The following is a 22,362-nucleotide window of genomic DNA, read 5'->3' as shown; positions in this document are numbered from 1 at the left end:
TATGATTGGATGAAATTATATGATTTGCTAACTTCTTTCTTTCAGGATACAAAGATACATTTTTAAACATAAAAATTATTTGCAAATTGGCTGATGTTTAACGAAAAAAAGAATCAACCTTCACTGCTCATAAGATTTGATGAGATGAATGTATCATTACAGTTTAGAGTAATGAAGTTCCTATAAAAATCATTTACATCATAACCAATATTAAAATAATCCAAATTGTTTACGCCAGTAATTGATCAACTAACCCAGTAGCTTATTGCCCTTGTAGCAACCAGCAATTCTTGAGCTGAGACCTGGCACTTTCCCTAAAATTCTTCACCCTCATCAAGCAGAAATGGGTGCAGCAGACTCCTAAGCCCGATGACCCAGCTCTGCTCGTCTTCAACAAGTAGCACACCGGCCCACAATCAACCCCTTTCCCCTGCACAACTATTCCCCAAGCCCTCGTCATCCCTTCCCCTTCCCCTTCCCCTTCCCCTTCCACTTCCTCTTTCTCATCCTTTTCCAATTGCTCCACGAATATTACCCCTTCAGGCAATGGCGCTTCTCTTTTCTCCCATTTTCGCATCACCAAAGGCCACGTTTGCTCCTCCACCGCCTTCTCCGTCTTCAACGTCGTTGTTTCTCCCTTATCGTAAATCTGTACCAGCAAAGGCGCTTCTCGTAAATTCTTCACGATCTCCACCACCGAATTTTTCATCCACTCATCCAACTTCTCATATACAACCGCCACCTCATCACCGCCGTTGATCTTATTCTTATAATTTGCCACCGCTATTCCCGTCCTTTTCCCCATCGACATCGAACAAATCCTCCATCGTTTCCGTCTGGAACAAGCATTTTTCGAGACGGAACACATCCCTACACGAGCATTCTGATTAATCGGAGAAGTATCTCCCGGCCAACGGCTATTGATGAAATGCCGGTTTCCGTGACAACGAATAGCCGCCGATGCCATGGAGCGGAGAGAATCGGAAATCGGAAACCACGAGAAAACCTTTGCTGGATTGGCTTGGTATATATGAGCCGTGGAAGAGAGTGTAGTTTACATTGGGCAAGGAAGGAGGCAAGAAACAGAGTATTGATTGGACGGTCAAGATTGGCATGATTAACGACCGTGTCTTCCAAATGGTTGAGATAGGTCCCACCATTTTCCAACTCATAATCTAATCCTCTACGCCTGAAACCACATACACGCGCCATCTCTTTTCCAACATGTCAAATCCAACGGTCTTAAACTGTTCATTTTAGTTTTTGCTCTACATCTGTCTCAGGAAATAAATCCAAGGGTTAGACGAAGAGAAGACAGGTCCTCGGGTACACTAGCTGAGGTAGTAGTATTAGGTGTGGATTGAATCAGAGCCGTTGATGGTGAAGAACGGAGGAAGTCCAATATGGAGAATGTGGCAGGGAGGGCATGAAACGGAGAAAGCACGTGGAGGCACGCACAAATTGCACGCGAGATAAAGCGAGCACACGCCAAGGTTCTCCAGCAACCGCAGGTTGACACGAGAATTCCTAGTCAGCAAAAGCTTATTTGGCAACGTTTACATCATGAAATTTTGGTTCTTTTCACTTGTAGACACTCTCTTGATTATGACTGATTTTTCATGAGAAAAAAACTAAATTAACGTTTAAATCATGGAATTTATTTTTTTATTTATTAAAATGTTAAAATTTTGAAAAAAAAAAAATTATGCACGTTTGAATTTAATTAAAATTATATTCTATTGAAACTGAAATCAAAATCAAATCTTAAGATTTGTTTAGACTCGTATCCTCAAAGGAATTAAAACTTTGACTAGACCTATACATAATTCATAAGTTTTAATTTAAGAATATTTGTAATGACTCAAATTTAGTTATTTTACTAACAATAGAATTTAGGTTAGCATAAGACTCTTTAAGTTTATAATAAGCTTATTATACACAAAATTAATGAAAATATTAAAATCGCTATTTATAAGGTATTTGATTTTACTTATAAGTTAGTCAAATCTATTTATAAGTGAAAAGTCATAAGTTCATCGGTGTTTGATTTAGCTTGACTTATATATTAAAAGAATAGTAAGAAGTCATATTTTATTTATAATTTACCTACTTATTTTAAAATTACTATTTGATTAAGTAAATGACTATGAAGGTGTTTAGTTTGACTTATAAGTTAGTTAAATCTATTTATAAGTATATTAATATTTAATTTGATTTATAAGCTAAATAAATTATTTAAAATAAGTTAAAATTATTATTTAATTAAATAAAAGACTATATTATCATAATAATTTTTAAAAATATCAAAACTATCCTTATTTTAATAACCACAACATCGTTTTGATCATTTTGCTATATTAAGTTTTTTTAAATATTTTTTAATTAAATACTTAAATTATTTAAAAATTAATTTTAAATAATTTTATCAAATAATTAATTATTTATTTTTAAATTAACTTAATTATAAATTAAAAAATATATTTTAAATTAAAAATTAAAAATAAATAGTTAAATTAAATAACCTCTTAAAATTATGAGGCTTTAGAATTTCAATAAAAATTAAATAAACTAAAAATATTTTAAAATAATAAAAAAAAATAAAGCTCTTTTTCTCTCTTCTATTAAAATTGAATAATCAAACTGAATGAATTTGATTCTTCAATTCAGCTATTTAGATTAATCGATTTGATTTCAGTTTGAATTTTAAAATTTTTTTATTTTTATTATCTAATTTACTAGCAGAAAAAAATAATACTTTTTATAGAGAATAACAATACATAGCGACTCTACATCCTCCATCTATTGATGTTGCTTGGTGGAATGAGACTCCCACGTCGACTGGTGAAAAAGAAAGATGGGCTTTAAAAAGATTAGCCATTCATAAAACGTTAGCCCATCAAATCCAATTTGCAAAATCCAGAAACCAAATGAAAAGCCCAACAATCCATCATTTTGAATTCAAGCATAGCTTTAGATAAATGGGCTGCTTCATTAATGCCTGCATTCTCTATCACTGAGGTCTATTTCACAGTAATTTTTCTGTCACTTTCTTGAAAAAATCTGTGTGTTTGTGAAGAGAAGAGGAGCATACTTGACTTCAACTTCTTTACCACAAACACCTTACCTTCTTATGTCCAGACATGGACATTTAGAGCTTAAAATTGACAAACACATCTGTAAGTAGCTTATGATACTTTATAAAAAAAATCAATCGAGTTTAACTCTACTCAAAAGCTAACTCATGCATATATTATAAAACAATTTATCATGATTTTATTTTATAAATAATTTGACTTTTATCGAGTGGAGTAAATTTTTATTATTTTTGTGACTTAAAATTTAAATATGTTTTTCATGAATCTAAATACATTAGAATTAGGATTTGAGAGTTTCGAATAATGATATCTTACTTTATTCGTTATAATAAAATTTTTTTCTTTTATCTTACTTATGTGTTTATTATAATAAAATTTTTTAAGAAATTTTCTATCATCGTTTAAAATTTCAATGAAAGAAAAGAAAAAAGAAATGGGAGAGGGGGTAGGTAAAATGAGTGGTAGATGGTTAGCTACGTAGCCAACCACGTGGGTAGCTGGAAGCAAATAAGGTTCACCATTCCTTCTAATGACAGGAGAAAATGAGATGAATCACAAGCTCTCCCAACTTCCACCACCAACCACCTTAGTCATGTATATTAAGTTATCAACTGTCCTCCTTAATTCTATCTCTGAAAACCCTCTTCACAACTCCTTCCCCTCCACAAAATAATCTACAAAATCAACCAGTAAAACCTCTCTCTCTCTCTCTCTCTCTCTCTCTCTCTCTCTGTAAGCTTTGTCTTTTACCACAAGTACTGAGACAGATTCTAATGTTTTTTATGTGTTGTATGTAGTGGGTTCTGAAGTTGTTATGGTGGATGAAGTCCCTTTTCCTTCTCAGGTCACTACCTCCAAGCCTTTATCTCTGCTTGGTCATGGTAAAACTGAAACACTTTTGTTCAAATCTACTGAATTCAATTCCTTTTCTTAAATATGTCACTAATTAATGTGTTTCTTGTGGTCTGAGACAGGAATCACAGACATTGAAATACACTTTCTCCAGATTAAGTTCACAGCAATTGGAGTTTATATAGACCCTGAAGTTGTGGGGCATTTGCAACAGTGGAAGGGAAAACCTGGAAATCATCTAGCAGAAGATGATGACTTCTTTGATGCTCTTATTGCTGGTAATTAACAGATTTTACTCTGCAACATATATACCATGGAACAAGTTTCATGAACTATTTTCTTCCAATTATATGTGCAGCTCCTGTGGAGAAGTTCATAAGAATAGTGGTGATCAAGGAAATTAAAGGATCTCAATATGGGGTGCAGCTAGAGAGTGCTGTGAGAGATAGATTAGCAGCAGATGATAAATACGAAGAGGAGGAGGAAGAAGCCTTGGAGAAAATTGTTGAATTCTTCCGGTCCAAGTACTTGAAGAAAGACTCTGTTATCACATATCATTTTTCAGTTTCTCCAGCTGCTGCTGAGGTAAAAACTGTACCAATTCAGAGCTTATATTGATTTTTTAGCAGGGCAGGTACTAATATCATTCCATGGATTTGTTAAATGTGAACAGATTGTATTTAGCACAGAAGGGAAAGAGGAGGCAAAGATGAAGGTGGAGAACAAAAACGTTGTGGAGATGATCAAAAAATGGTACTTGGATGGAACTAGGGGGGTGTCTGCCACAACCATATCCTCCCTGGCCAATAACCTTTCTGCCCATTTGTCTAAATGAAAATGGGCCTTTTGGGTTTCTGTTTGTATGCTTGGAAATTGAGATGAACCTAAGTTTGTACCCTTTACCTGTGAAGTAAGCCTCTGATCAATTATTAAGTAATTATAAATGCATCATTTCTCATAATTATCATTTCTCATGTGAAATTAATTTTTTATTTTTTAAAAAAGACTCACTTTCCTGTAAGAAATGATCTAATAATTAGCCCTTTATTAATGCTTTTCCCTCAATAAAATATCCCATGCATTTAAGCCTCATTTTGAGTTTCTGCCTTTTATGAATTGGGCTTTAAAGGAAAATTATTTTGTTCTTTGAAATGTAACCCAGCAGCATGTCATCTTACGTGCTGTATGGTAAGCCATTTAGAAAGGAAAGGGCCCAATCCTCCCCTTGGCTCTGGATTTATGCTGGGTACCCATACCTATAAGATCTCATCACCATCTTATGGTAGCATTTTCTACCAGATATGGGTCTTGGTACTAGAAGTACATATAACATACTGTAATTATTGAATATTATCATAAAACCTACATTATTATGGAATGAAAATGAAATTTAATATTTTCAAATCAAATGGGGCAGAAAAAGGGGTGATGCAAATGATAAAAGATGCTGAACATCAAGTCTTAATCCTAGTAGAGATGTTCTCATTACTTGTCAGACAAATGTGCAAAGAGTATAGGTAGTGGAATGAATGAATTTTCCTAATCATGAACTTACTAGACCCACAAAAAGGGTTTTAGAAATAAAGAAAAAGAAGAGAAATGAGTTTGAGATTCCATTCTTTAAGCACAAAATCATGATTCCCTGTTTTACATATGCTTCTACTCCAAAATGCCCCATCAAATCAAACAGGGAAAAAGTAGACTATAAATTAAGCTTCCTTATCTTGAGATATATATGCTTCTTTGCTTTCAATTCCCTCTCTCTTTTTCATATATTTAATCATCCCTCCCCTCCATGTTATTAGTATATATAATACTATGTGGGCTTAAATAAGTTGGATTCCACAATCATTTCTTCCTCTCAACTTTGGACTTATCCTATCCAATCTTATGACTTGAAAAGCACCTTTAATGGTTACCATAAGTTATTTTGATTTAAAGACTATTAATTAATATTTGGTGTATTTAATGCTCACTTCTTGTTTGAATTTAGATTTAGTCCGACTTATGCAGTAGTTAAACATATATTACTTATCTACTAGATTTTCGATTTTTCACTCTCTTAACATTGTACTTAAAAAAAATTATCTCATTTAGGATTTGAATTAAAAAGGCTAAAAAATATTTAAAAAAAAAAAACATTTTTTAATATTTTTTTTTTAAATTACTATTTTAAATGTAATTAAAAAATATAATTTTTAAAAAATATATATCACATATTGTAATGTTAGGGAGGATGAAAATGAATTTTAAACTACATAAAGATTTCCGGTAAACAATAGTTTGAGTTATTCTTACACAAAATAGAATATTGTCTTTGAGATTTTTATTATCTAAATTTGGTTTATCACAAATCCAAGACACAACATGTATGGTGAAGTTTACTTATTAAATACATAGATTTCATATATTTATATCTTAAATTTATTATAAATCGGATCTAAACAAGAATTTCTCATGTCCCAAGTTTAAGGGTAAAAAACTTAATTAAAGGCAACCCGAGATGATACCTAATGAGACGAATCATTGGACAATCCGCCGCCTTCTCTCAATGTATTCTTAAGCATAAACAATATTTAATCATCATGCTAGTGCAGAGAGTCAAACTAGGATGGAACAAGACCATTTTACTAAACTACCATATTCGGTGATTATTAAGAATAGTTAAGAGTTAAAAATAGCTTAATTAATATTTCTTTCACTTTAAGCCGTAAGAAGTGAAAAATCTAAAGTTGAGTCTCACATTTACCAATTTTAAAACTATGCACTTTATCCTATGTTATTACTGACAAAATATTCTACTCAAATGGCATTATGAATTTTCAAATCATAATTCAGCCTGATAAAAACATATTTAAAATACAAACCACTTGATAACAAAAACAAAAACTGGATTTATACATTATAAAGCCCCTTATCAGAAAATGGCAGAAACAAGTTGGAGATAATTTTTGTAAATTCTTTCTGATAGAAGTTCCATTGAATTTTAAGACAAAAGCAAACAACAAACCTCCTAATTAATTAAGGATCATTTTCTCACCCACTAAACATGTACAAACAAAGATTTCCCTCATAAACCTCCACTCCACAGAATGATTCCTTAGCTGAAGCTTCACTTCAGCCAAATATATTTCCCTCTATGTACTCATAATTACATCAACCAACTCAACATTTCAAGAATAATGTATACATTACGAATGAAGAAGAACCCTTCCCCCTCCTTCTTCCTTTACTTTGGTGTTAAAAAATGAAAGATCAACCTACCTCATCTGCAGCCATAGCCGCATCACTTTGAACTGCTGCTCCATTTCCATGAATTCTGATCCCAACATCAGCTTCTGCACCATCAGAACTTGTTGCTGGTTGCTCCAGCAATGACTGTCGACAAGTTGGACAGGAGGAGTGTGATCCCAACCATGGGTCTATACACCTTACATGAAAACCATGACTACATTTTGGCAAAACTCTCACTCTCTCACCATCCATGAACTCTCCAAGGCAAATTGCACAATCTGTGGCTATGATGTGAATCCCTGCAGCCCCATATATGACCACAGGGATCTGTCGCAATGCACTTTTTTTAAGCCCTGTTGCTGCTAAACGAGCTGCAGCTTCATCAGGAGTTTCAAAAGCAAACCTTCTGCTGCATCTTAAGGCACACCGTACTATTGAGTTTAGTCCAAGCGCACATATTAATGCACAGAGCAGAGCTGCTAGAATGATCACCATGTTGGTGTCAAAATTGGCCTCGTTTGTGTAGGTGTTGCGACTTCTGCTTCCATTTGCTGGTGGTGGTGTACTTGATTCTGCATCCAGAAGCAGCCGATGAGGACGGTGAGGAAGAGTTATCATTCCTGCAAAATGTTTTGAATCTGCGTATATTTGACAAGTACTAGAGTACCCCCTTGGTCTTGTGTAACTTGTTTAGAGTTTCTTCAATGAACTTATGCAAATGGGCTGGAGATTTCATTGCTTCAAGGCTTCTTAGCATCAAATCGAACCACGAAGGAAATTGAAAGCAAAGAGTTCATTCTATCTAAGCTCAAGCAGCTTCTTTTGGTGTCGGATTTCTAAGCAAGGGCTTGCAATGGAGGATTTCTTTCTAAAGACTAAGAGGATTGATGGGTTTTGATGCTTCAAGAAAGGGGAAGCAGAAAAGTGTTACCTTTGTGGTTTCTAGCTTCTGGTTCTTGTTGATCTGCTTTTAGGCCGGGATAAAGAGAGAGATGAACCTTTTAGTTAAGGAGCAAAGAGATGAACCTTTTAGTTATGGAGCAAAGGACATCAAAAAAAGCATCCTTCTGAGCACTAAAAAAGGGAAAGAAAGAAAGTTGAATAGCAGCAAGTAAGAACCTTTAAACCCAATTCAAGAAAAAGAATGAGCTTTTAAGGCTTGTAATTAAGCTCTCCAACCCAGAAGGATGATTGGATTAAAAGAATTATAATGTGGGTGCTAATTCTCTGCAGAAGAAGAGATGAGGGATGGCTTAATAGTTGTGAAAAAGTATAATAGCAGAGTGGTTAAAAGTGGGTGTAGTATTTGGATGTGGCAAAGGACACTAGAATACATATGAGAAAAAAAAAAGATACCAAATGAAAGAAAGATACTGTGTTTGGTGTCTTCATTATTGTTGAGAGGGGAAAAAGATACTCTTAAGGTTAAAGGATGAAAAAGCTTTGCAGGGAGAGAGATTTAACATAAAAATTTAATTTTTAACCTTAATTGAACATGCTTAGGGGTCAAATTGAACTTTTAAGAATCAAGAGTAAAGAAAAGGTGGGTGAGAATTTTATGATTTATGGTACCTGATCCCAACTAATCACAATTAGTTGTTTAAAAAATTATGCTTATATTCTAGGGCACCAAATCCTTCTCCCACTCTCTGCATTCATTCCCTTTAATCAAAAGGTGAAGTAATTCCATCCATTGTTTTATTGTGGGCAATACCCATCTTTAGATCCCTTTGTTTAGATGCTGCTAATTTTGCTGTACTTTGACATTACATTAGATCAAACCATTTGATTAGTTTTACACATTTGATCTTTCTTTTTGTAATTCTTTTATTAATTTATGATTCACTTGAATTAACCCATTTATCATAAGTTCTTAAATAACTTAAATATAGACATATTAATATCCTTAGAAATCACATCTTACCAAATTAAAAAGCACATTGGGAGGTTCCCCACTTTCTAGTGGGCTATCAACTAGCTTAAGAAGTACTATTATGGTCAACTTATTGATTTGTGTGACTGTAAAACTAAAAGCAGTATAAAAATTAGTTCTTTTAATTCAATGATGGAATACATTTCCCATAATATAAGAAATTAAAAATTTTAATTTTAGTAGTAAAATTAAAATAAATTGAATTAACTTTTATTTAAATTTAAATTTGAAATTTTATAATGATGTGAATGTTGGTGACTTAATACATGAAATATGCAAAATAGATAAATGCTACTTTGATATGAGAGTATTGGCATGAGAAGTAAAAGAATGGAGATGTTGTAGCCAAGGGAAGTTCATCTGTAGCATAGGTCCACAATTGTATGGTCTGATGGACAGTCCTTACACTTGTCTCCCTAACATTGACTATCTCCATCCAACAACTTCCATCACTCACCTTACTATGTGCCTTCACCTACTTTGCTACCCTTGTATTTAAACCCATACCTTTTCTAGGTGAACTAATCAACTAACATCCATGTCTCCACACTTTTTACTTTTTATTTTTAACTCCAAAAATGAGAATTTTTCGGTTACCATAGTAATAGTCTCTTTAAACTCAAGAGTTGGGTCACCAATTAATATTCTTAATTTAACCTAAATTTATTAGAGTGAATTTATCACCAAACTCGAGATAACACATAACGAGACAAATGCCTCTTTCATTGCACTCTAAGTTGAATCGAGTTGTTTCTGACTATGACACTCTATGATTATTCTTGAACTTTCTCTTTTCCACAACTCTTTATTTATATTAACTAAAGAGTGTTAAAAAAATATTTAAAATTAAATTTAATGAATTTTAGTCATTAAAATATTAAAAAAATTTAATAATATCTAAAATATATATTAAAAAAAAAACAGTTTTCAAATAAACAGATAATCTATCATCACCACCAATCATTTTAAACATTTGCTGTTTTTATCAACTTAAATCTTAAACAGAAATATACAAACTTCTTCTTTTTTTTTTTTTTGAAAACCAGAAATATACAAACTTCATCCCATAGTAAATGTATTTTTAAGGTATATTTATTTAACAATTACGGTTAATAATTAATAAATAACCAATTATTGAGGATTAAATAATTAGATCTTAAGAAAATGCCATGAAACGACACCGTGTAGTCATGTCCAAGTAAAATACTTGCATCTATAACCCGCGATCTCACTGCGCTGGTCGCGGGACTCGTCGTCGACTCGAGGTAGAAGAAGAAGAAGAAGAAGAAAAGCTCGATCGGGAGGAGCACGATCAAGAAGAAAAAGTACCCAAAATGCAGGATCCGCCAAATCCAAACAAAAACCCTAATATTAAAACTAACCCAACTCCAGAAACCCAAACTTTTCCTCATGGACAAGGATATCCATTTTCTTTCCGGACCTCTTGTCACCGTCGGGCCCACTCAGAGGTCCATTTTCGTCTGCCGGAAGACCTGGATCTCGTCCCAGATCCATTCGAAGGCCCATCTGGAAGCTCGTTCGACGAGCTTGGATCCGAAGATGACCTCTTCTCTGCCTACATGGATATTGAAAAGTTTGAATCCAGAACCGATGAAGGCCCCTCTGGTATCAAACCTGACAATGCGGTTCATGGGTTGAGTGGCGGCGGCGGCGGTGGCGGTGAGGTGGAGGGAGATAAGAATGTGCGGCCAAGGCATAGGTATAGCAATTCTGTTGATGGGTCTTCGGTTATGGAGTCTATAGAGGCCAAGAAAGCTATGGCTCCTGGTAAACTTGCTGAGCTGTGGACTGTAGATCCAAAACGAGCCAAAAGGTTTTGTCTTTTTATTCTAATTCTATATGTTCTAAAAATTATATCTGAATATTTTGTTTTGGTTGGTTAATAAATTGTCAGCTAGTTTTTCTTTATTAAGTGCGTCAAACTTGGATTGATATTTGGTTAAGCTTCTTGGAGCAGACTTTTTCTTCTTCCTGGTGAAGTTGGTGGTTAAAATCTGAAGCGTATGAGGGACCCATAAATGTTGATAGGGAAAAAAAAGTAGCTGTGTGAGTTTTGGTGATATAGAAGCATAATGGACGCTTCAATCCAAAACATACCAAAGATCTACCATGTAAATAGGCAATTCGTTTATTGGTTATCGAGGTTATGATATTATATTAGGAACTGAATCAGTTTTTTTTTTCTTTTTTTTTTTTTACTTTGTGGACCTGTGATGTCTTGACTTTGTAAAAATATTTTAATTTGAGGCTTCTTTTAGATTACTGCTTAAATAGGTGGCTTACATGTATAGTTTCATTTTTTTCTAAAGATGTAGCCCCAAATCTAGTGGAGTGGGGGAAATGGATTCATATAGCTTAACCCCAGTTGGTTGAGTTGAGTATATAGTTTGATGAGTGGGTGAGAGTTTTTACGTATGCATGTATGGGTTGCTCTATTGTGTAATGATATATGGGTTGTTGGTACAGGTTTCTTCTGTCAAGGCATATTGACAAGTGCAGTAGACATTTAGGAAATGCTGTCTTCTATATAAGGCCCAGGAAATCCTATAAAGTATGTATTAATCTAATTGCCTTCTTGATCTCCGGTTCTCTTTCTGTCTCTGCGGATGGTGGCATATATTATTTTTTTTTGGTAATAATGGTGGCATATTTTTTCATAATCAACATTTATTGGCCAAATAACTCAACAAATCGGCTTCTTTCTTTCCTTTGTTTTTTCTTATTTTTGTTTCTTTAATTATTCAGAGATTTACCAATCATATGAACATTTGTTGTTTGAATTGTTGATGTTGCTTTATGCTATGTTATCGGAAGTAAAAGCCATAAAATTAGCTGCTTGTAAGTGCAGCCTATGCAAAAATATAATCCAGTCATTCAGTGATTGACAGGCTTCCACCACCAAGTAGTTTGATTGCATTGCAAATGAAGTTTTGAGAAGCTTGGATAGACAAATTGATTTGCACCAGTGTTTTGTATCACACTGATCGACTGTCAAATGCGGAAAGCTTTGTTGATTTATTCTTTTAATTTTTTTTTAAAATTATTATTATCCTTGTTTTACATGTTTATTTATTTTACTGTAGTATGTATTGTATTCATGAAGGGAACTGTTTCTTATATTAATCAAGGAAATTTGTTTCATGAATCCGATTCACTTGTACCTAATGATGAAAATGGGTGTTTGGCAGTGTGCATTCTTTAGCTTTCGTCTAAAACTATAATTTATGCAGGATTATTGCAAATCGGCAGTCTGCTACTCGGTCAAAAGAGAGGAAAGCCCACTATATGTCAGAACTTGAAAGAAAAGTGCAGACTCTTCAGACAGAAGCAACTACACTTTCTGCACGGCTCACATTATTCCAGGTTTAAAATCCACGTTTCATGAAAATAAACAACATTGATTCTAGTAGATAAAAAACTTCATGATTAGCCAGTTATTTATGTTCCTGTGTTATTTTTCAGAGAGATACAACAGGTCTGACTACCGAGAACACTGAGCTTAAGATTCGGTTACAAGCTATGGAGCAACAGGCTCAATTACGTGATGGTGTGTTTTAAGCCTGCTTGCTTTAATTTTATTGCCTTGTTCATTATTGGATGCATCTTTTTTGGAAAGTACTGAGTAGGTAGTTGAGGGACAATTCCCACTTGTCTGCAATTGAATAGTTTTTGCAGTGACATAGAGATTATAGGCTATGAAGATTGTTCCATGTTCTTTCAACACATGCAATGATAGTTTTGGTGCAATAATTATTTTCTGTATGATGTGAAATTAATTGGTGCTGCTACTTATTCTGGACCATAAATACTGTCAAAACAATAATTGTGGTTTACCCTTCCATCAATCTGGACCACTTTCTGGGGTTTCGGTGCATGGAATATTGAATTGCTCATTATCATTGGGATCCTTAGTGTACGAAGTTTCTATTCAACATTTTATGATCTAAGACTTTGACATGTGATGAGGAATGACATATTTCCCCTTGCACATTTTCCTTCCAATATGACATGTCTCCAGTTCTTAAATTACGTACAATAGTAAGTTTGAAGTTTCTAACAGTTTTAAGCTGTTATGTAACTCTGATATACAGCTCTGAATGAAGCACTAAAGAAGGAAGTAGAAAGACTCAAGATTGCCACTGGAGAAATGATGACACCAGCAGATGCCTATAATTTTGGGATGCACCATGTGCCGTGCACCCAATCTTCCTATTTTCAAATACAGTCACAACCTAGGCCAGTTAACACCCAAAACATGCAAATGCCACAGCTTCATCCCTTTCAATTTAACATGCCTATAGCTGCTGCATCTCATTCACATGCCTTGCTGGAGATACTGCCACAGGATCCTCTTGGGCTTTTGCAGGGGCTTGATATTGGTAGCAAAAGCACTCTTCTAGTTAAATCTGAAGGCCCCTCACTTTCTGCTAGTGAAAGCAGCAGCATTTGATGCAAGATTTGCTAGGCTGAACTTTATTCCATTCCTATTTGTTGAATTGTTTATAGACTGACCATATTGATAAACTAAGGTAATATTCTTTTCAGTTCGATTCTTTACTCTAGAGTGGGATTTTTGGTTTCTGGTTGACCAGCTCTTTAAGATGAGAGGTTTTCTCTGTTGGAATCAAATTTACATATCTTGGGGTAATGATTAATCTGGAATAGAAGGGTGTTCCTAGCACTGATGCATCCTACATGCTGAGTGCCCCCTCTTGTCAGATTTTGTTTGTTACCATCCAAAACTTGTATTGCTCAGAAAAATGATTTCGTTCATTTACTCAATAATTTCAATATGTGCTCTCTCTCTCTCTCTCTCTCTCTCTCTCTCTCTCTCTCATTTTAATATTAGCTACTTGTGATGTCGTCCATGACAATTCATTTACTGTCTTTACAGAAGTGTCTTGTGAATAATTCATAACTCTAGAAGTTTTGTTAAGGATAGGGGAGACATTGATGCCCAGATTTGTGAATGTATGAGAATGTTGATTCTCTTGACGATTGGATGTTTGGCATGTTAGTAAAACTAAACTTATTTGCAATGTGTTCTTGTTTGATTAATGGCTCAAACTCGATGTTCGAACATGGAATCTCTATTTGCTTTATTGGTTTCCAACCGTTTGTGAGTTTTTTCAATGCATATTGGAGGTGCATTTTACTGCACTAAGGAAATGACCATTCTTTTATCAATATTGGTCAATACTTCAGAGGCTGAAAATGAAAAACATTTAAATTGTACGTTCTAACTTCAGTTACCCAAAATTCTATGCAAAATAGATAACTCATTCTTATTTGTTGGCAATTATTCATATGTAAAAGGCTCAAACCCAAATCTATGAAAGAATAACAAGAAGTTTGAAAAATGAAAGACAGAACCGATAAATCTCAAGAAATATGAAAGAAATGGATTCAGACAATCCAGCACAAGCAGTGGAGCGCTTAAAAAAAAGAAAAAGGGAGTGGCGAGTTCCATCAATCCAACTTCACTGTCTGAAAAATGTTGGCTCTGGTTGTCTTATAAATTGAATCTTGGAAAGGTCAATACCTTCATCTCATAGAGCCAATCAGAAGGAGAAACATATTATATTTGAAAGGAGGCTGTCCTGTGGAATTTAGCAGCCTGAGAGAAGGTGATAAGGGCCAACTGTTGCCTATTTTATATGCTCCACGTCGCTCAACCCTCTTCCGTTCAGATTTGTAACGGTACACTTTAATAATTTTGTTGAATTTTTCTGTCTTGTGTTGGTTTCGTCTTCTAATGTGAAGTGTGTGCCTTGCTGGATTGTTTCACATTGGTGTTGCACGCAAACTGTTCGACACAAAACCTACATAAAAGTGTATAACTTCGTCTTTCAATGCCTTTGCAATTGCAGCCCGCATGAACTCCTTCCGATATTTTACTGAAAATGAATATTATTCAGTGCTAAAACTTACTTCCGATTAATCTTAAAGAAACTACAGGCGAAAATATAAGTCATCCTCACTTACCAAACTCTTATAAAATTAGCATTTTTCGTAGGCTTATAGTTCCATTCCAGTTGTCTATCCACGAAAAAAAGTAGTGCAACCATATTAACTTGTGCCAAGGGACACTTACAGAAATTCTGCTTCTCACTGAATAATCCCATGCAATTGCAACTGAAAATTATTTTAATTGGGGTGCATTTTGTGAAAAGTTTTTTCTTGTTTTTCATGTATGCTATCCATGGAATTGCCTTGTTAGTTAATGAAATTTAGCATGGCATATTTGATACTGAAGAATAATAGAAATTGGATATTGGAAGAGAGCTTTGCATTTTTTTGGGACCTTTCTGATATGAGCCTCTTCAAGCGGCTGATGCCAACTAAACAAGTGCTTGTTGACACCGTGAAGCACTTTAGAGGTAATATTGTTTATTTAGTCTTTATGGGCCAAGTTACCTGCTATTGTTTTGTCATATGACATTTCCAAGTTACCTGCTATTGTTTTGTCATAGGACATTTGTTTTGTACTCTGATTAGATACCCACAGGCTAATTGTCATTTGGACTGTTGGAATTAATGAGATTCCATTTTAAGAGAGAGTGTTATGGAGAGTCAATATGGATTTTATATATTCCTAATTAGTAGATTTTATATATTTCTAATTAGTATAGGATTTACATTCCTAATTAGTGTAGGATTTATATTCCTGATCAAGTAGAGTAATTATAGGATATTTGTGTATAAATATGTAACCTTCTATTTTATAAAGTAATGAAAATAATAAAGGTGTAGTCTTTTGTGGTTCTCTTCTCTCTCTCTCTCTTTCTTTGACAAATTTGGTAGCTTATGTTCTGATAGGTCATGCTTATGTCCCCTATTCCGGCTCTTGTTAATAGTTCACCTCTTTGAAACTTAGTCTGGTAAATAAGAAATCTTTTAGTAGTATAAAGCATACCTTACCAGGTTTGGTTCTTTTATAGTTGTTTCATTATACATTGCAGGATCTTCTTTGTGCTTTCTCCATTCAGCCCCAGATGGTCATGTGGAGCTTCATTCTCAAGAGCAGGAAGTAGTAATTGCTTTGGGATGTAATGTGGGTAATAGACTTCATAATTTTAACCAGGCATTGCATTTGATGAAGAAATCTGGCATTACCATTACTAGACATGGTTGTTTATATGAGACAGCACCTGCCAATGTGACAGATCAGCCCCACTTTCTTAACTCTGTAGTTAGAGCTGTTACAAAACTTGGTCCACATGAGTTGTTGGGAGTGCTTGAGAAGATTGAAAGGGATATTGGTTGTACTGATGGTATAAGATATGGGCCAAGACCCATTGATTTGGATATCTTGTTCTATGGGAAGTTCGGGATTAATTCAGATTAACTTACTGTCCCTTATGAGAGAATATGGGAGAGACCATTTGTAATGGCCCCATTGATGGATTTACTGGGATTGGATGTTGAGAATGATACAGTTGCTTACTGGCATTCTTTGTCAATACATTCTGGCGGGCTTTTTGAATCATGGGAGAAACTGGGTGGTGAATACCTCATTGGGAAGGAAGAGATGAAAAGAGTTTTGCTGGTTGGAAATCACTTGTGGGTTGGTCGCAAAAGACTAATGTGATGGGTGTTATTAATTTAACCCCAGATAGTTTACTGATGGAGGAAAGTTCCAGTCAGTGGATTCAGTAGTTTCTCATGTCCGCCTGATGATTTCAGAAGGGGCAGATATTATTGATTTTGATGCTCAATCACCGAGGCCAATGGCCTCTAGGATATCCCCTCAGGAGGAATTAGATAACTAATGCCTGTCTTGGAAGTTGTTGTAAAGATACCCGAAATGAATGGAAAGCTCATATCTGTGGACACCTTTTACTCTGAAGTTTCTGTAGAAGCAGTGAGAAAGGGAGCTCAACTCATCAATGATGTATCGGGGGCGGGGGGGCAGTTGGACCCTAACACGACTAAGGTTGTTGCTGGCCTTGAGGTTCCTTATGTTGCAATGCACATGCGAGGAGACTCAACAACAATGCAAAATAGTGAGAGCCTGCAATATGATAATGTTTGTAAGCAGGTTGTCTCTTAGTTGTACTCGCAGATTAAAGATGCTGAATTATCAGGTGTCCTAGCTTGGAGGATTATTATTGACCCTGGAATTGGATTTTCAAAGAACAGTAAGCATAATTTGGATATCCTTAATGGGTTACCAACTATTCGAGCAGTGATTGCAAGGAAAAGCTTGGCCATGTCTCATGCTCCTATACTTATTGGACCTTCCAGAAAGAGATTTTTGGGTGAAATTTGTGCTCGCCCTGCAGCAATTGAAAGAGATCCTGCAACCATTGCTTCTATCACTGCTGGGATTTTGGGAGGTGCAAACATTGTAAGAGTACATAACGTTAGTCTTAGAGATAATCTAGATGCTGCAAAGCAATGTGATGCCATGCTGAAACGCAAGAGCTCTGCTTCATAATTATCCTAGTTGTTAGGGGTGCGACTGAGGCTTAAGGCTTAACAGGCACTAGGGCTGGCGCCTTTTGCCTTGGTTGGGTGGGTGATTTAACTGAGAATCTTGGCTTTTTCCAAGCACAAGGCGCAACAAAGGTGTGCCTTTTAATATTTGACTGCAACCATTTATTTGATGTTACATCATTAGCGTAAGGCTGAGATGTTGAGTATCAGTTTGTGGTGTCTTATGATACATCCCATCAAAATGAAAGCAACAAAAGAAGAACAAAGAGAATGACTATCTAGATATTGTAATATTTTCAATTGAAAATACACCAAAGAAAATAGGGGGAAAAAAAAGAAGAGAAGAAGACAATGCTACAAATTGAATTTCCACAGAACCCTTTAGTCAGTCTCCTTTCTCTCTATCTCTACTCTTCTTTATTCTTCAGTGAGGGGTTCTCTATTTTTTTGCTTTCTCCAATCTCTTCTCTTCTCTCTCTCTCTCTCTCTCTCTCTCTTGTTTCTCTATTTTCTTTTTTCCTTTCCCCTGCCCTCCTGTCCCCTTCCTATACCTTTATTTCACTTATTTCTTCTTCTTTTTTTTTCCCCCAAATTGAGTTTTAAGAAGCCTATAATATTAGATTAACATTCCTTTTGTCTTAAATATGGTTTCTAATAGATTTGTCTTCCCATACTCTTTTTTGCCCTTTGTGGCTTTGTCTTGGCAAGAACTATAGATTCTAGTAATTCTAGCAGTAACAATTCCATAAGAGAGTTTATATAAAACACTGCTTAATACAAAAGAAGAGAGTATGGGCTACAAATTTGTTGTCTTGTGTAATAGTTTTCTTATGAATGCATGATGTTAAATTTGAATTTTCCAGCAAATTTGTTGCTTTTCACCTCATATTCAAAGGTGCATGCCTAGGCGCTGCGCCATACTGTGCCTTGTATCTTTAATAAAATATGATAATCACCAGACAATTATTCATTTCTTTTCTTTCTTGAAAACTGTTTGCTGCATGTCTCCTGGAGTACTATTCCCATTTTAAAAGGTATGTTTCAGGTTATAGTATAGATGACATGGTTTGAATATCTGTACTTCCCTTCTTGCATTGAGTGATTATGCAATTAGATGTAAGATTATATGACCAAGTTAAATCCCTGAACTATTACCATTTCTGAAGGACAGTTTTCAAACTGTTTGCATGTGACTGTAACTTGAGCAGAGTATCTGTAAACGAGAAGATTAAGTAGCTAGTTACTCCAGAAAAGTGGTATTAATTATGAAGCCATCCGACATATTTTGTCATCAGGTATCTAAAACTCAAGCTTAAGGCACCAAATATAACTAACTTGTTTCCTTACAAAGGGTTATGGTGGCCTACACTCCCGATCTCACATTAAAAATTCACATGGTAGGGATTGCACCTTTATTTAGTGAATTGCACCTTGTTGGAAAGTCCATGTGGGGTTGTTTGCAGATGGCCTAAGCAGCCATGTTGTTAACTACCCATTAGAAAGTGACTATTCAAAAACCCTAGTGGCTGTTGTCCTCTGCATGTTGGGGTTTGTTAGTGTCTTTCAACTGGGACTAACAGACAACCCCTTGTGAAGGGCTCTTTCATTTTGATCTCTAACCGACAATATCATTTGGATAAAATCCTTCTACCTCGTGGATGTCATTTTGAGTTGGTCCCAAGATTGTTCCTCTTTGGTGTTTTACGTTCACAAATATTAGTTCCTGCCAGTATAAGATTTGTACAAAAAAAAAAAAAAAAAAAAAAAACTGAAACCAATACTTGCATTTTCCTCATATTTAGAAAAATATCACCACCTATATTTAAGTTGCTTCAAAATATTAAATGTTCCTTCAGCTGCATGGTACCAGTTGGACGTGGCTGTGGGCTGATTTCGTTCTGTTCTAAGTTGGAACTGTTGGTTTAGCTGGCTTCATAGTATGGATTAATTTTGTTTTGAAATGATTTTGGTCTGACTCTTGTTCAGCTAGAATATTATCAAATTATAATAAATTTTTTAAATTAAAAAAATTAAAAAGACTCAAATATAAATTCAATATAATTAAAAAAAAAAAGAATTTTTTTCCTAAATTTAGCCAATTCTAGGTCGATTTCTGTTTAGGTTCAGAAAATGAGAATTGGAATGGGTTCCCTTATAGTTCAGGCCGAATCATAAACCTGAACCGTTGATCTGATCCAACTCTAAATTTAATTCATAGTAATCTCGGTCCAGTTCAAGATTTAACCGGCTCGTGGCTGGTATAGTACCAGTGCATGGCATTTTCTGGTTTCAATCTTCGATGTAAAGTAAGAGAAGAATCCAAAAGTCAAGGTATAAATCTTGAAATAATTAATGCGTTATTGTTTTTTCCATGATGAGTCTTCTGGACAATCTGTTGAGAAAACGGCACCTTTTTGACATTGCCACCATCTTTTGCTGGGAAGCCACAAATCTTGACTTGGCATGCAACAAACCACATTGAATATTGGGAAATTTCTTTAAGGCTAATTGTTTATTTAACAGTAAAAAATTATAATTATAATTAAAATCAAAGTCTAATTTCATCATGGTGAAGTAGCATCATATATTTTCTTTACACAATCCCATATTTCTTGAATTTTTTTTTTCAATTGAAAAATTGATACATGAAAAGGATGCATGAATATAAGGGACCGCAAAGGGTGGGAGAGGCATGTGCTTGTAACATGGTAGGTCCCTAATTACACTATCAATCAAGTTTTAATTATATATAAAACTACAAACATAGAAACACATATGTAATTATCAACTCATAATCCTTTTGACTGAAAACCCTAATCATCCACACAAGCACTAACCAACTAGTTCTCTCCTTATTTGGAACTCCCTTAATCATCATCATCATCAATGATCATCATACGTGTGCTTCTCAATTTTTTTTATTCATGCTAATCATGTTCACTTATTCATGTTTATTATTCATATGAGAGTTGCATATGATTTGTCAAGAATGAAACCAAACATGAATTGATACTTAACTTCTATAACCAACCCACCAAATTGGACCCCAAATCCCATAATCAAAGGCTAAAAGATTGCAGGCTAATATTCGGAATTTCAGGCCATTCAAGGGAGAAAAATTCAACATTTATACTTGCAGTTCCACACATAAGACATGTTAATGCTAAGAACAAGTAAACCTAAAACTAAACAGTCGATAAAACGCATGTGCTTGTGGGGTCATTGGATTAGCAATTGGTAGGCCAACTATCAACATTTGCATGTGCATTTCGATTCTTGGAAATTACTTGAAAAATCAGTTTTTGTGGTTTTTCCTCTTTCGCGATTCTCTGACATGAGCTTTTGTTACAACTTGTCTTTTGTTACTCTCCTAGTCCACATCAAATCCTATTCCTTCCTTTAGCTATATAAGTAAGCTCTCATTCCCTTCTGCTAAGCACCAAGCACTCAGCATTTAAGACTCTTATCCCCTCTTCTCTTTTCCCTTCAACATACAACCTTATACAGACAATGGCCACAGTAGCATTCTCTGCAATTTCCCTTCTACTTTTTGTGCTCAATCTTTGTTTTAGAGGCACATTTGCGGACTATGGAGGGTGGCAAGGTGGTCATGCCACTTTCTACGGTGGGGGTGATGCTTCTGGGACAATGGGTAAGTTTCAAGAAATTGTCTTTATGATTTTTTTTTTGGGCGAGAAGTAAAATGCTAAGTGAATTATGGATTGAATGATTGTGTTTCTTGCAGGAGGTGCTTGTGGGTATGGCAATTTGTATAGCCAAGGTTACGGTACTAACACTGCAGCGCTTAGTACTGCCCTATTCAATAGTGGATTGAGCTGTGGAGCTTGCTATGAAATGAGATGTGACAACGATCCCAGATGGTGCCTCCCTGGAACCATCACAGTCACTGCTACCAACTTCTGCCCTCCAAACAACGCCCTGTCAAATGACAATGGTGGCTGGTGCAATCCTCCTCTCCAACATTTTGACTTGGCTGAGCCTGCTTTCTTGCAAATTGCTCAATACAGAGCTGGAATTGTACCCATTTCTTTCAGAAGGTAAAAAGAAAGCATCCTCCAAAGTCAACTAATTAAACTCTTCACAATTTCACCATATTGTATTGGCATCATTAACATTCTTGTGGGTGGTCTAAACAGGGTCCCCTGTGTGAAGAAAGGAGGAATAAGGTTCACCATCAATGGACACTCATACTTCAACTTGGTATTGGTCACAAATGTTGGTGGAGCGGGAGATGTACATACAATATCAATCAAGGGGTCTAAGACAGGGTGGCAAACCATGTCAAGAAACTGGGGCCAAAACTGGCAAAGCAATGCAATCCTCAATGGGCAAAGCCTATCTTTTCAGGTCACCACAAGTGATGGTAGGACAGTGACAAGCTACAATATTGTGCCTGCTAACTGGCAATTTGGGCAAACATTTGAGGGTGGCCAGTTTTAGATTTTTTTTTTTCAAGGAGAAGCAACTGTATTTATGTTTCTATTATAATACTGTAAAACTGTTTGTGAGAAGGGGATGGGGTTAGGGTATAGAAGAAGGTTGGCCAATATGGCTGGCCGTTGCTGAGGTGGTTTATTGGCACCCGCTAGGCCTTTTTATATGACTGAATAGGGATGGATGTTCCCTAGTGGCTTTCTGTTTCATTCAAAGCCATCAAATATCATTGTTTGCTTGTAGATTTAGTCCCCAACTTGTGATGAATCGTAGTTGAGTTGGGGCAATTTATGTAATATGTAAACGATCAATTTTATTGTCGTTTTAGCAACC

General features: G+C 35.3%; 5 protein-coding genes and 1 pseudogene across 5 annotated transcripts; 4 read left to right on the top strand and 2 right to left on the bottom strand.

Moving 5' to 3' along the window:
* Positions 1–96: 96 nt before the first annotated feature.
* On the bottom strand, positions 97–1,141 carry LOC110668056 (uncharacterized). Its single transcript, XM_021829084.2, has one exon. The coding sequence runs from the start codon at positions 965–967 to the stop codon at positions 263–265; it is 705 nt and encodes a 234-aa protein (XP_021684776.2). The 5' UTR covers positions 968–1,141; the 3' UTR covers positions 97–262.
* A 2,461-nt stretch (positions 1,142–3,602) lies between these two features.
* Positions 3,603–4,884, top strand: LOC110668057 (chalcone isomerase-like protein 2). Its single transcript, XM_021829086.2, has 5 exons — positions 3,603–3,784; positions 3,893–3,976; positions 4,070–4,225; positions 4,306–4,532; positions 4,621–4,884. Coding segments are annotated over exons 1-5 (630 nt in total). The 5' UTR covers positions 3,603–3,783; the 3' UTR covers positions 4,783–4,884.
* Positions 4,885–6,821: 1,937 nt separating this feature from the next.
* LOC110668058 (RING-H2 finger protein ATL74) lies at positions 6,822–8,584 on the bottom strand. Its single transcript, XM_021829087.2, has one exon. It carries the CDS (start codon positions 7,797–7,799, stop codon positions 7,203–7,205), a length of 597 nt encoding a protein of 198 aa, XP_021684779.2. The 5' UTR covers positions 7,800–8,584; the 3' UTR covers positions 6,822–7,202.
* A 1,770-nt stretch (positions 8,585–10,354) lies between these two features.
* Positions 10,355–13,920, top strand: LOC110668059 (transcription factor RF2b). Its single transcript, XM_058151931.1, has 4 exons — positions 10,355–10,948; positions 12,366–12,498; positions 12,598–12,682; positions 13,227–13,920. Exons 1-4 carry the CDS (start codon positions 10,449–10,451, stop codon positions 13,583–13,585), a joined length of 1,077 nt encoding a protein of 358 aa, XP_058007914.1. The 5' UTR covers positions 10,355–10,448; the 3' UTR covers positions 13,586–13,920.
* A 481-nt stretch (positions 13,921–14,401) lies between these two features.
* On the top strand, positions 14,402–18,551 carry LOC110668060 (folate synthesis bifunctional protein, mitochondrial-like; annotated as a pseudogene).
* A 2,307-nt stretch (positions 18,552–20,858) lies between these two features.
* On the top strand, positions 20,859–22,356 carry LOC110668062 (expansin-A8). The gene is made up of 3 exons (XM_021829091.2): positions 20,859–21,226; positions 21,320–21,632; positions 21,732–22,356. Exons 1-3 carry the CDS (start codon positions 21,085–21,087, stop codon positions 22,033–22,035), a joined length of 759 nt encoding a protein of 252 aa, XP_021684783.2. The 5' UTR covers positions 20,859–21,084; the 3' UTR covers positions 22,036–22,356.
* Positions 22,357–22,362: the final 6 nt, after the last annotated feature.

Source organism: Hevea brasiliensis, chromosome 8 (assembly GCF_030052815.1).
Source record: "Hevea brasiliensis isolate MT/VB/25A 57/8 chromosome 8, ASM3005281v1, whole genome shotgun sequence".
NCBI lineage: Eukaryota > Viridiplantae > Streptophyta > Magnoliopsida > Malpighiales > Euphorbiaceae > Hevea > Hevea brasiliensis.
This window is presented reverse-complemented; position numbering and strand designations above follow the sequence as displayed.

Excerpts from the sequence above, each read along its gene's own strand:
- LOC110668059 (XM_058151931.1), top strand. The coding sequence starts at position 10,449 with ATGCAGGATCCGCCAAATCCAAACAAAAACCCTAATATTAAAACTAAC. Across the intron at positions 12,499-12,597 it reads CACGGCTCACATTATTCCAG|AGAGATACAACAGGTCTGAC; the intron begins GTTTAAAATCCA and ends GTTATTTTTCAG. Across the intron at positions 12,683-13,226 it reads ACAGGCTCAATTACGTGATG|CTCTGAATGAAGCACTAAAG; the intron begins GTGTGTTTTAAG and ends TCTGATATACAG.
- LOC110668057 (XM_021829086.2), top strand. Across the intron at positions 3,977-4,069 it reads TTTATCTCTGCTTGGTCATG|GAATCACAGACATTGAAATA; the intron begins GTAAAACTGAAA and ends GGTCTGAGACAG. Across the intron at positions 4,533-4,620 it reads TTTCTCCAGCTGCTGCTGAG|ATTGTATTTAGCACAGAAGG; the intron begins GTAAAAACTGTA and ends AAATGTGAACAG.
- LOC110668056 (XM_021829084.2), bottom strand. The coding sequence starts at position 967 with ATGGCATCGGCGGCTATTCGTTGTCACGGAAACCGGCATTTCATCAAT.
- LOC110668062 (XM_021829091.2), top strand. The coding sequence starts at position 21,085 with ATGGCCACAGTAGCATTCTCTGCAATTTCCCTTCTACTTTTTGTGCTC. Across the intron at positions 21,227-21,319 it reads TGATGCTTCTGGGACAATGG|GAGGTGCTTGTGGGTATGGC; the intron begins GTAAGTTTCAAG and ends TGTTTCTTGCAG. Across the intron at positions 21,633-21,731 it reads GTACCCATTTCTTTCAGAAG|GGTCCCCTGTGTGAAGAAAG; the intron begins GTAAAAAGAAAG and ends TGGTCTAAACAG.
- LOC110668058 (XM_021829087.2), bottom strand. The coding sequence starts at position 7,799 with ATGATAACTCTTCCTCACCGTCCTCATCGGCTGCTTCTGGATGCAGAA.